The 13,048-nt window shown below is 53.6% G+C and overlaps 1 protein-coding gene across 2 annotated transcripts; it reads right to left on the reverse strand.

The window, feature by feature from the left end:
* Positions 1–2,272: 2,272 nt before the first annotated feature.
* On the reverse strand, positions 2,273–7,742 carry TNFSF9 (TNF superfamily member 9). 2 transcript variants are annotated; one of them, XM_033198049.1, is made up of 3 exons: positions 7,057–7,378; positions 5,623–5,653; positions 2,273–3,598 (listed from the first exon to the last, which is right to left on the reverse strand). In XM_033198049.1, exons 1-3 carry the CDS (start codon positions 7,312–7,314, stop codon positions 3,132–3,134), a joined length of 756 nt encoding a protein of 251 aa, XP_033053940.1. In that variant the 5' UTR covers positions 7,315–7,378; the 3' UTR covers positions 2,273–3,131. The 2 variants fall into 2 exon arrangements, with proteins under 2 accessions (XP_033053940.1, XP_033053939.1); XM_033198048.1 differs by lacking the exons at positions 2,273–3,598; positions 5,623–5,653 and adding an exon at positions 6,059–6,968 and having other exon boundaries at positions 7,057–7,742.
* Between the last annotated feature and the right edge of the window lie 5,306 nt (positions 7,743–13,048).

Here is a 13,048-nt window from a genome sequence, read left to right on the forward strand (position 1 = left end):
CCAGCACTTTGGAAGGCCAAGACAGGAGGATCCCTTGAGGTCAGGAGCCCAAGACCAGCCTGGGCAACATGAGGAGACCCCTGTCTCTACAAAATAGAATTAAATTAAATTAAAAACAAAGCCTCTAGACATTGGGAAAACAAGGAAAGCAATTCTCCTCTAGAGCCTCCAGAAGAAATGCAAACCTTCAGTCACCTTGATTTTAGCTTAGGGGAGCTCAGAACCCCAAGGGGGCCGGGTAAGGTGACTCACGTTTGTAATCCCAGCACGTTGGGAGGCCAAGGTGGGCAGATCACTTGAGGTCAGGAGTTCAAGGCCAGCCTGGCCAACATGGCAAAACCCTCCACAAAAAGCACAAAAAAAATAGCCAGGAGTGGTGGCCTGCTCCTGTAATTCCAGCTACTCAGGAGGCTAAGGCAGGAGAATCCCTTAAACCCAAGAGGCAGAAGTTGCAGTGAGCCAAGACTGCACCACTACACACCAGCCTGGGTGACAGATGAGACTCTATCTAAAAAAAAAAAAAAAAGAGCCGGGCGTGGTGGCTCAAACCTGTAATCCCAGCACTTTGGGAGGCCGAGACGGGCGGATCACGAGGTCAGGAAATCGAGACCATCCTGGCTAACACGGTGAAACCCCGTGTCTACTTTCTGTCTACTAAAAAATACAAAAAACTAGCCGGGCGAGGTGGCGGGCGCCTGTAGTCCCAGCTACTCAAGAGGCTGAGGCAGGAGAATGGCGTAAACCCGGGAGGCGGAGCTTGCAGTGAGCTGAGATCTGGCCACTGCACTCCAGCTTGGGCGACAGAGCGAGACTCGGTCTCAAAAAAAAAAAAAAAAAGTGGGTGGGGACACAGAGCCAAACTATATTAATGACCTTTTTTGGAAATAGGGTCTTTGCAGATGTAATTATTTAAATTAAGATGAGGTCATATTGAAAGAGGGTGGGCCCTGAATCCAGTATGACTGGTGTCCTTATAGAAAGGGGAGAGTTCAGGCCTTGTGCCTTACACCTGTATTCCCGGCACTTTGGGAGTCTGAGGCAGGAGGGTTGCTCCGAGTTCAAGATGAGCCTAGGCAACATAGCAAGACCCTGTCTCTACAGAAAAAAAAAAAAAAAAAAAATACATAAAGAAGAAGAGGGCAGGCACAGAGGCTCATGCTTGTAATCCCAGCACTTCGGAAGGCCAAGGCGGGCGGATCGCTTGAGGTCGGGAGTTTGAGACCAGCCTGGCCAACATGGTGAAACCCTGTCTCTACTAAAAATACAAAAATTAGTTGGGTGTGGTGGCGCGCCTGTAATCCCAGCTACTCTGGAGACTGAGGCAGGAGAATCGCTTGAACCCAGGAGGTGGAGGTTGCAGTAAGCTGAGATGGCGCCACCACACTCTGGCCTGGGTGACACAGTGAGACTCCTTCCATCTCAAAGAAAAAAAGAGGAAGAAGAGACAGGGAGATGGAGTCACACAGAAAGAACACAGCCATGTGACCAACAGAGGCAGAGATTGGAGGATTGCTGGTAACCACCAGAACCCAGGAGGCGGCAAGGAAGTCCTCTACCCTGGAGTCTTTAGAATGAGCATGGCCCTGTCAACATCTTGACTTTGGACTTTGGCTTCCAGAACAGAGCGATAACAACTCCCCTTTGCTTTAAGCCACCCACTTTACGGTACCTTCTTATGGCAGCCCTAGAAAACTATTAGGTTGATGCAAAAGTAATTGCAGTTTTGCCATTAAAATGGCAACCCATGTCACCAGCAAGAGGCAAGAAGGAAATCAAAGTAGCTCCTGTAACTCTGTGGTCGCATCTGAGTCTTTGCACAACTTCCTCCTCTCCACTCTCCAGCCTCTGTGGCCCAGCCCACTCACATTCCTGGGGAGGAGATCCGATTAGCCCAGCTTGAGTCACGGGTCCAACCTGACCCAATCAGCTGGGACGAAGAAATTGAGTCACCTGTTGCCAAGAGTGTTATTCAAAACAGGCAAACTACCCTGTAGCCAGACAGACGGTGACCAATCAGGTTTGACCAATCAGATTTGGCACTGGCTCCCGGACCAGAGTTGGGGGGACCATCCTTCTCTCCCCACAAATCCTATGTTAAGGCCTGGGTTGCAGGGTCACGGGGCTACCTAGCGGGCCAGAGGATGCGTCTAGTTAATAGGGGTGGTCGTGAAAGATCTGTACGGTGGGGAAATTATGGGGCTGAAGAAACTGGCCAGCTCTGTAGAGCAGAGAGGGACAGGGTGCACTGGTAAATGTTTAACAATCAACTCTCCAGAGGGAGGAAAAATGAGTATTTATTATAAATTGTATTGGCACGTAAACAACCTTGGAGACATAACGATACCCTGTCTCCGCAAAAAAAATAAAAAGCCAAGTGCAGTGGTGCACACCTGTGATCCCAGCTACTCGAGAGGCTGAGATGGGAGGATCACCCGAGCCTGGGGAGGTCGAGGCTGGAGGCTGCATTGACTCATGATTGCACCACTGCATTCCAGCCTGGTCAACAGAACAAGACCATCTCAAAAAAAAAAAAAGAAAGAAAAAAGCTAGTCCCCAAGTATCATACAGGAGGTGGAGGCTGGAGATGAGTCTTTAAATTCCTCACATATTATCATAACTCAGATTTTCTTTCAGTCTGTTTCTGGATGTTTCTCTAGCCCCCTAGCCCTGGTACAATGCTGGCACATTACAGATGCTCAATACACACAAATAAGCAAATAAGTACAATGAATTAATAGAAAGGATGAATCCCAGTTGCTTGGGAGGCTGAGGCAGGAGGATTGTCTAAGTCCAGGAGTTCAAGACCAGCCTCAGCAGTGTCGAAGACCACCCCCCAACAACTCCCCTAAAAAAGCCCATTCCACAAACTCAGGAACCTCTTTAAATAGATATATAGATATAGATATATATAATATATATAATACATTATCTGAGCTCAGGCTCAGAATAAATATCAAGGACCAACTTGAGGAAGGAGTGGGTGAGGAGGGTCCTCAAGGGGAGGTCAGCAGCAGGGACCCCTGCCAAGCCCCTTGAGGTAGAGAAATTACCAGGGACCCAGCACCAGGGGTCTCCATGAAGGATGGAGTAGGGTTCAGTCTCTGTCCAGGTGGGCTGCACCCAGGCTGGGGTTATTCAGACCTCGGTGAGGGGAGTCTGGCTGGGACTTCCGGGGTCACCCGGAAGAGCCCCAAGACTGTGGCGCCCTGGGTAAGCTGCCAGGCATGGCATGCCCTGGCCTCAGTGTGCAGATGGACACCCAGGCGCTGGCCGGCACCCAGGTGCAGCAGGCGGCCCTGGAAACCGAAGGCCGAGTTCCGAGCCTCGGAGGAGGCGGATGGCAGGTCCACGGTCAAAGCCAGGGCGGCGGCCCCAGCAGCAGAGCGCAGTGGCTGCAGGTGCAGCGCAAGCGAAACGGAGCCTGAGCCCTCGCCGGCCACCACGCGCTGCAGCTCTAGTTGCAGGAAGACGTAGTAGACGCCAGCCTTGGCCACCACCAGCTCCTTCGTGTCCTCCTTGTAGCTCAGGCCCTCCGCCAGAGACACGCCTGCCAGGCCTGGGTCGCTGTACCAGCTCAGGGGCCCATCGGTCAGCAGAACTGTGGGAGGAGAGGATGCACTTAGTTTAGCTGAGCTTGTCCCAACACAGCTGGGCGTGGCCACCGAGCAGGACAGCGCAGCCCTGGGAGAAATGAAAGGGTGGGGGGGTCGAGGGGAGACGGGGGGGGGGGGGGGAGGGCTGGGGGTCGGGGGGACGGGGGAGGGAAACGGGGAATGGTGGGGCGGGGAGTGGGGGGAGGAGCTGGGGGTGGGGGGCGGCTGATTGAAGGAGACTGAGTCGTGGGGGACGGGACTTTGAGCGGGAGTAGGGCTGGGGGAGGGAAAGAAGGGGATAGAACAGAGGAAGGGAATCCAGGAGGAAGGCCAAGAGTCAGGACAGGGCAGAACTCCAAGAGGCTGGGTGGGGAAGGAGTGATGCGGCTGCGGGAAGAGACTTTCAGGAAGAGGAGGAGGGGGTGAAAAGCAAAAGGAGGCTGGCTGGAAGAGACCTTGGGGAGGGGTAAGGGGACTCCTGGAGAGGGCAGTGAGGGTGTTGGAGGGAGCAGCAGATCCCAGACAGAATGGAGATGGGGGAGAAGGGAGAGAAGGCAGGAAAGGGGAGAGGAGAGGTGGAGAGGGAGGCTGGGAGGGAGCTGGGAGGGAGAGGGAAGGTTGTTAGGAAAGGGGGAAGTTCTAGAGGAAGGATCCATCAGGGAATCAAGGGAACTTTGAGAGGGGTGGACAGAGGACCTGGTAAGAGAGGACTTCAAAGAAAGGAAAAGGGAGGAGGAAGGAGCGGGGGAGGGGTTAGGGAGAAGGAAGCACCAAGGAGAGAAGATGGCAGGGAGGGGGTCTCTCCACCGGGAGGGGAAGGGGTAGGGAGGAGTATTGGGCAGGGGGAGGGAAAGAGGGGAAGGGGATCTCTGGAGTGGGGAGGGAAAGGGGATGGGGTCTCGGAGGGAAGGGGGAAGAGGTCTCTGGAGGGGGAGGGATGGGGAAGGGGTCTCTGGAAGGGTAGGGAATGGGTCTCTGCAGGGGGGAAGGAAGGGGGGTTCTGGAGAGGGAGAAGAGGGAAGGGGTCTCTGGAGAGGGAGGGAAGGGGGAAGGGGTCACTGGAGAGGGAGAAGAGGGAAGGGGTCTCTGGAGAGGGAGGGAAGGGGGAGGGGTCTCTGGAGAGGGAGGAAGGGGGAAGAGGTCTGGAGGGGGAGGGATGGGGAAGGGGTCTCTGGAAGGGTAGGGAATGGGTCTCTGCAGGGGGGAAGGAGGGGGGTCTCTGGAGAGGGAGAAGAGGGAAGGGGTCTCTGGAGGGGAGGGAAGGGGGAGGGGTCTCTGGAGGGAGAGGGGAAGGGAGAAGGGGGTCTCTAGAATGGGAGGGGAAGGGAGAAGGGGGTCTCTGGAGAGGGAGGGAAGGAGAAGAGGGTCTCTAGAATGGGAGGGGAAGGGGGAAGGGGGTCTCCAGAATGGGAGGGGAAGGGGGAAGAGGTCGCGAACGGGAAGGGAGTCTCTGGACGGAGAGCGAAGGTGTGGGGAGGAGGGTCTTGGAAACGGGGAGAGGATGGGGTGGGGAGGAGGGTTTGGGGAAGGGGTAGAGTAAGAGACAGGGAGGAGGGTCTAGGGGAGGGGAAGGGAGAGGAGGAGGGCCTGGGGATGGGGGAGAGAATGGGAGTAGGGAGGAGGCTCTGGGGGAGGAGAAAAGGTGGGGAAGAGAGGCTGGGGGAGTGGGGAAGGGGCAGGAAAGAGGGAAGAAAAGCAACAGGGAGGAGGGTTTCGAAAAGGAGGCCAGAGACACAAAACCAGGCTGGGGGTTGGGGATGTCAAGCCCCAACTCTGAGAGGGCAGGGGTCCCAGGTGGGCCCAGATGGGGGTCTGATGGGGAGGCCATGGTATCCAGAGAGTCAGGGCAAGTCAGAAACAGGGACGAAAGAGGGATTGGTGGCGTTCAAAGAGGTGAAGTGGCAGCTTTCAGAGAAGGCAGCGGTCGAGGGTCAGAGCGGGTGGGCGGCAGAGCCCCACTCTCCAGGTGTTCCTCCTTCTTAGTATCCCCAGGAGGGGCCAGGGACCGGAAGTGGTGCAGGACACTCACCATTTTGGGCCACCAGCTGCGCAAACATGCCCTGTTAAAAGTGGAAAGGAGGAAGGTGGATGGGGGTTCCCCGAGAAAATGGAGGTTCTGTCTCCACTCACTTCAGCTGTCAGGGTCCCCAGGGTCTGTGCAAACCTGAAGCCTACGCTTCCCTTCCCTTCCAACTAAAGAACACTGAGAACACACACAGACGAATACACACACAAACACACAAACACACCACAAACACACACAAACACACCACAAACACACCACAAACACCACAAACACACAAACACACGAACACACACACACAAACACACACGAACACACACAAACACACGAACACACACACAAATACACCACAAACACACACGAACACACACAAACACACCACAAACACACCACAAACACACACGAACACACACACAAACACACGAACACACACAAACACACCACAAACACACACAAACACACACGAACACACACAAACACACCACAAACACACGAACACACACACACACAAGAAACTGGTGGCTCAACCTGCCCCAAGCACAGACCTTGCGGGGATTCCCCTGGGGGTCTTGCAAGGGAGAGGGGGATGCCTCAACGGTTGGGGATAAGGCTCTTTGGGAGTTAGCAAAGGAACTGGGGGTCTCCTTGGTGGTCCCAGATAAAGGGGAAGTGCCCCCCTCGGATCGGGGATGGAAAAGTTTCCCCCCAGGGATGCGGATCTTGTGAGGTCGCGGGGTAAAAAGAGGCGCCCTCTATATCCTAAGTCCTACATAGAGAAAGGAGGTTATGGAGGGTTGGAGAACCGCGGAGGGTCTCCCTCCCAGGCTGCAGATGGGGTGCCTTGGAAATGCGGAATGAAGAGGGGTGCCCCCACCCAGTGCCACATGGAGGAGGAAAGCCAGCCTTTCTCCCACCCGGGGTGCAGAAGACGTGTCCTTGGGGGGTTGAGGACGGTGGGGGTCTCCTCCTCCTGGCCTGGGGTGCTGATGGGGTCTCGTGGGGATGCAGAATGAAAGGGGTGCCCCCCCCCGTGCAAGACGGAGAAGGAGAGCCCCTAGAGGTCCAAAAAGCAGTTGTGGGGGTCTCCTCTCCCCCGTCCGGGATACAGATAGGGTCTGGTAGCGGGCGCAGGATAAAAGGGGTGCCCCCCGGGCTAGAAGAAGGAGACCCTTGGGGGGGTCCAAAAAGAACTGTTGGGCAGTCTCCTCCCCGCCCCCGGCCTGGGGTACTGATGAGGTCTCGTAGGGGTGTGCGATGAAAGGTGTGCCCCCTCGCCCCGCCTCGGTGCTAGATGGAGAATGGGAGCCCCCGTGAGTCTCCTCTCCCCGGCCGGGAGTGTAGAACAGGTGTCCCTGGGGGTGCGGGAGAGAGGAGGGAGTCCCACAGGGACGGTAGGGGTCTCCCGCGAGACCCGCTACCGAGGGTCGGGGCACGTCTCACCTGCCGCAGGTCCAAGAGGCCGGCGGGATTGTCCGGCGAAAGCTCGGGACCCTCGCGGAGTCTCGGGCTAGCCGCGGAGCCAGGCGAGGCGTGAGCCCCGGACACGGCCCAGGGGCGGGCGAGGAAGACGGCGCAGGCGGCAACGAGCAGCAGCAGCACGGCCACCAGAGCCCAAGGCAGCAGGCGGCAGGCGTGGGCGCGGGGCGCGGGAGGCCACGGGGCCTCGGGGTCCAGGGCAGCGTCAGAGGCGAATTCCATGACCGGCGACGAGAGACTGCTGGCGGACACAGCGCGCCGCCTTTTATAGCCTTCAGGAGTGTACCGGCTGTCACGCCCCTCCGCCCGCGGCCACGCCCCTCCGCCCGCGGCCGACGGCCACGCCCCTCCGCCCGCGGCCACGCCTCTTCCCAGCCCAGAGCGTTTCCCCTTGCCCCCGTGACTCCGCGGAATTTTCTCCACTCGGATCTCTCTCTGCCTTTCGCTCCCCTTTGCGTTTCCGGCCTTCCAAGCTCGGCCCCAGGTTCTTTTCTGCCTGCTGCCTCTCCACTGCCCTGGTTCTCCCTCTCTGCCACTCTTTCCCGGTATCTCTGTGGGTCTCTTGCTGACTCAGTCTCCTTTGCTCTGTGTGTCTCCCCGTTAACGTCCTTCTCTCTCTCTCTCTCCCTGTCTCTGGCTCTTTTATGTATCTCTGTCTCTCTATCTCTGACTCTCTCTGTCTCTGACTCTCCCTATCTCTGGCTCTGTTATCTCTCTCTGTCTCTGCCTCTCCCTGTCTCTGGCTCCCTCTCTTTATGCGTCTCTGTGTCTCTTCCTGTCTCTGTATGTCTCTGGCTCTCACTCTTTCTGTCTCTCTGCCTGTTTCTCTCTGTCTCTGATTCCCTCTGTCTCTGACTCTGTCTCTCCCTGTCTCTCTCCTTTTCCTTCTTAGTCTGTCTCCTTCCCCTCCTCTCAGCACCCCCTAGCCTCCCATCACTAGGACTCCCCCAGGTTCCCCCACATCTAGTACTTCCTAAGAAGGGTCAGGCTTCAGCCAGGCCTCAACCACCCCCACTCCTGCAGCACCTGCCCCCAAGCCCCAATCCCCCCAATGGAACCCTGAGTGTCATGCTCAGCCCTCCTGCCCACCTTCCCCAGGATCCCTGGGCCTTCCCTGGCCTGCCCCCACCCACCCACTGGATGCTTCCCGGCAGGAGCCCCTCGGGACCCTATAAGCAGAAGCTCGGAGAGTCCAGGTGGAGAAATTCCCCTTGCGAGAAAGGGACAGTGTTGAGCGAGTTGGAGGAAACTCACATTTCCCATCTGCTCTGGCCTGCTGGAGGCGGCCAATCCGGGGCTGGGAGGATGGGCCAAAAAGCAGTGAAAACTTGGCCCCAAAAGAGGAAGCACTCCCCGATGGAGAGGGATGTGACCCGGGGAAAGCCCTTGGCTGGTGTTGAAGTCCTGGTCTGCCCAGACCAGTGTGGGTCCACACTAGCCAACTCCCTTCCTGTCTCCCAGCCCCACAGGAGATGGGAGGGTAGACACGCCTTTTATCCCTCTGCTAGCAGGAGTCAACAGCCCATAAAATAAAGGGACTTGTTTTGTTTTCAGATACCAGCTCTGTTGCCCAGGCTGGAGTGCAGTGGCACGATCATAGCTCACTGCAGCCTCCAATCCTGGGTTCAAGCCATCCTCCTGTCTTAGCCTCCTGAATAGCCGGAACTACAGGCACATACCACCATGCCTACCAATTTTTTTAAATTTTTTACTTTTTTATAGAGACAGGGTCTTGCTGTGTTGCTCAGCTGGTCTCAAACTCCTGGACTCAAGCGTTGCTCCTCTCTTGGCCTCTCAGCGCTGTGAGTGCAGGCATGCATTACCGTGCCTAGTCATAAGGGAGCCTTCTCTTGCAACAGAACAAGTATCTTCTGATGTCAGCACCATGTCGGATCCTGTATTGGGCCTCCCTGCGGGATTACAGAGAAAACAATAATGATACTGGCTAGTGTTGAAGGAACGTTACCAAATGCTAAACACTTCCTATATACGGTTTGGGTTCTCCACGTGTGAGGCCCAACCCAGCAACAGGGCCACTATCAATTAGCTATGCAAATTCTCTAGCACCCTGGCCTAAACCGGAAACTCTCGGAGGGGGCGTCCTCCAGAAGATTCTGATGGCCCGTAAGTTTGAGAATGCCACTTGTGCCCACGTTTTTCCTTTGCAGCTGCTGTTCCTCGGCCTGGAACATTCTTTCCCCAGACCTGCAACTGCCAGACACCTTCTTACCACTCATGTCTCCCTATATACCATCCCTTCCGGGTCAAGGTGACAAACTGAACCAGCCTCTGCTTTCACTGTCTCCTGAAACTTCGCTGTAGTGACACTTAAGCAATTGTTCGTAAACCAAAAAAAAATTACAAGCCAGCAGAATGGAAAGGTGAGTTTCCTTAGATTTCCACCACCCCCAAGACTTACTTGTTGGTGAATTCCCTCAACCATGAACAACGTGGTGGATGGCGGCTAAAATACAGAAGTTTGCCATAGATAAATTTGCGGAAGGAGGCAGGACGCGGTGGCTCATGCCTGTAATCCCAGCACTTTGGGAGGCTGAGGCAGGTGGATCACCTGAGGTCAAGAGTTCAAGACCAGCCTGACCAACATGGTGAAACCCCATCTCTACTAAAAATACTAAAATTAGCCAGGCGTGATGGCAGGTGCCTGTAATCCCAGCTACTCAGGAGGCTGAGGCAAGAGAATCGCTTGCACCGGGGAGGCGGAGGTTGCAGTGAGCCGAGATCATGCCACTGCGCTCCAGCCTGGGTGACAAAGTGAGACTCTTATCTCAAAAAAAAAAAAAAAAAGTGCGGAAGGGACATGAGCTCCTCTCCACTTTCCATAAGATAGAATCAGAGAAGGAATTTTTTGTTTTAAGATAGGTTCTCAGCCCAGCCTGGTGGCTCACACCTGTAATCCCAGCACTTTGGGAGGCTGAAGCGGGTGGATCCCTTAAGTTCAGGAGTTCAAAACCAGCCTGGGCAACATGGTGAAGCCCTGTCTCTACTAAAAAAAAAAATAAACTACAAAAATTAGCTGAGTGTGATGGTGCATGCTTGTAGTTCCAGCTACTTGGGAGGCTAAGGCGGGAGAATCACTTGAACCCGGGAGGTGGAGGTCGCAGTGAGCCAAGATTGCACCACTGCACTCCAGCCTCGGTGACAGAGCAAGACTCCGTCTCAAAAAAAATAGCATCTCACTCTGTTGCCCAGGCTGGAGTGCAGTGGTGTCATCATGGCTCATTGCAGCCTCGAACTCCTGGGCTTAAGTGATCCTCCCACCTCAGACTCCCAAAGTGCTGGGACTATAGGTAAGAGCCATGTCACCTGGCCCTTTCTAAATCACTTTTATTTTTTTGAGGCAGGGTTTCACACTGTCACCCAGGCAGTGAGTAGTCACAGGTCACAGCAACCTCAATCGCCGGGCTCAAGCAATCCTCCCACCTCAGCCTCCCAAGTAGCTAGGACTATAGGCACACACCGCAATGCTCAGCTAATTTAGTATTATTTGAAGAGATGAGATTTCACCATATTGCTCAGTCCACCTCCTTGGCTCAACTGATCCGCTCATCTCGACCTCACAAAGTGCTGGGATTATAGGCGTGAGCTACCTTGGTGGGCTGCTGGGCTGCCAGGCCCTTTTCCATTCTTTTTTATTTTTTATTTTATTTTATTGCATTTTTTCCTAAGTGAATGCACACAGGATATTTTATTTTATATTTTAACTGAAACAGAGTCTCTCCATGTTGCCCAGGCTGGTCTCTAACTCCTGGGCTGAATGGATCCTCCTGTCCTGGCCTGCCAAAGTACTGGGATTACAGGTGTGAGCCACTGCATTCAGTTTTTTTTTTTTTTTCCCTTAAGAGAAAGGAAAGGCCTGGGGCAGTGGCTCACACCTGTAATCCCAGCACTTTGGGAGGCCAAGGCGGGTGGATCACAAGGTCAAGAGATTGAGATCATTCTGGCTAACACGGTGAAACCCCATCTCTACTAAAAATACAAAAAATTACCTGGGCATGGTGGTGCACGCTGTAGTCCCAGCTACTCGGAAGGCTGAAGCAGGAGAATTGCTGGAACTTGGGAGGCAGAGATTGCAGTAAGCCAAGATCGCACCACTGCTGCACTCCAGCCTGGCGACAGAGCAAGACTCCGTTTCAAAAAAAAAAAAAAAAAAGACAGAAAGGAAAATGGGCTCTGGGTACCGTGGCTCATGCCTGTAATCCCAGCACTTTGGGAGGCCTAGGTGAGTGAATCACCTGAGGTCAGGAGTTCAAGACCAGCCTGGTCAACATGGTAAAACCCCACCTCTACTAAAAATACAAACAAAATCAGCCAGGCATGGTGGCATACACCTGTAATCCCAGCTACTCGGGAGGCTGAGGCAGGAGAATTGCTTGAACCCAGGAGGCAGAGGTTGCAGTGAGCGGAGATCACGCCTTTGCACTCCAGTCTGGGTGATAAGAGTGAAACTCTGTCTCAAAAAAAAAAAAAAAAGAGAGAGAGAGAGAGAAAGGGAAATGGCAGAGTTTCTGGAAAGAGAAAAAAATTGCAGGTAGTGGGAAACAGGAGTGTTCATTGAACGTGGAATGTGAATGTTGAAATTAAGACACACACATGCCCTCAGTGCTTACCTCTACTCCCTCCGCATCCAGGATCCAGAAGATGGATAGGTAGAAGGTTCCTCTTCAAGGAAGCTGACCATCCAGGAATAAAGATTTTTTTTTCTTTTTTTGAGACAGTCTTGCTCTGTCATCCACGCCAGAGTGTAGTGGCACCATCTCGGCTCACTGCAACCTCTGCCTCCTTTTAGTAGAGACAAGGTTTCTCCATGTTGGCCAAGTTGGTCTTGAACTCCTGACCTCAAGTGATCTACTCGCCTCAGCCTCCCAAAGTGCTGGGATTATACACATGAGCCACCGCGCCATGTGTAATAAAGATTTAAAGATACTTTATTTAAAGATGTAAAATAAAGATTTAAAGATACTGATGCTGCTGGGCATGGTGTTTCATGCCTGTAGTCCCAGCTACTCAGGAGGGTGAGGTGGGAGGACTGTTTGAGTCCAGGAGGTGAAGGCTGCAGTGAGCTATGATTGCACCACTACACTCCAGGCTGGGCAACAGAGCGAGACCCTATCTTTAAAAAAATAAATTAAATAAATAAAAAAAGGAAAAGAGAAAGAAATGTAACATAAAGGTTAAGAGTACTCTAGGCCGGGCGTGGTGGCTCACACCTGTAATCCCTACATATTGGGAGGCCGAGGCAGGCGGATCACTTGAGGCCAGGAGTTTGAGACCAGCCTGGCCAACATGGTGAAACCCCATCTCTACCAAAAATACAAAAATTAGATGGAAATGGTGGCACGAGCCTGTAATCTCAGCTACTCGGGAGGCTGAGGCAGGAGAATCACTTGAACCTGGGAGGCGGAGGTTGCAGTGAGTCAAGCTCACGCCACTGCTCTCCAGCCTGGGAAACAGAGCAAGACTCTGTCTCCAAAAAATAAAATAAAATTTAATACATTTTAAAAAGATTTAAAGATACTGGTGCCGCTGGACATGGTGGCTCATGCCTGTAGTCCTAGCTACTCAGGAGGCTGAGTTGGAAGATCACTTGAACCCAGAAGGCTGAGGCTGCAGTGAGCTAGGATCGCACCACTGCACTCCAGCCTGGGTGACAGAGTGAGACCCTATCTCTAAAAACAAAAACAAAAACGAAAGTCAAAAGGAAACAAGAAATAATTATAGCAAAAAGGTTAAGAGCACTCTAGAGCCAGGATCAGCAAACTTCCAGCCAAAAGCTAAATATGGCCCACTACCAGTTTTTGTGCAGCCTTGCAAATGAAGATTCTTTCACTTAATTGCTTTTGTTTTTGAATGTCTGGAAAAATATCAAAAGAAAAATAACATTTCCTGACACATGCAAATGCTATGAATTTCCCATTTACTGTCCATAAATAAAGTG

The sequence above is a fragment of the Trachypithecus francoisi genome, unplaced genomic scaffold, assembly GCF_009764315.1.
Source record: "Trachypithecus francoisi isolate TF-2019V2 unplaced genomic scaffold, Tfra_2.0 Lachesis_group5, whole genome shotgun sequence".
NCBI lineage: Eukaryota > Metazoa > Chordata > Mammalia > Primates > Cercopithecidae > Trachypithecus > Trachypithecus francoisi.

Bases quoted from the DNA above. Each gene is read 5' to 3' on its own strand.
- TNFSF9 (XM_033198048.1), bottom strand. From the start codon at position 7,314: ATGGAATTCGCCTCTGACGCTGCCCTGGACCCCGAGGCCCCGTGGCCT. The intron at 6,969-7,056 runs GTGAGACGTGCC...CCGCACCCCCAG, and splicing joins GCCTCTTGGACCTGCGGCAG to GGACACCTGTTCTACACTCC.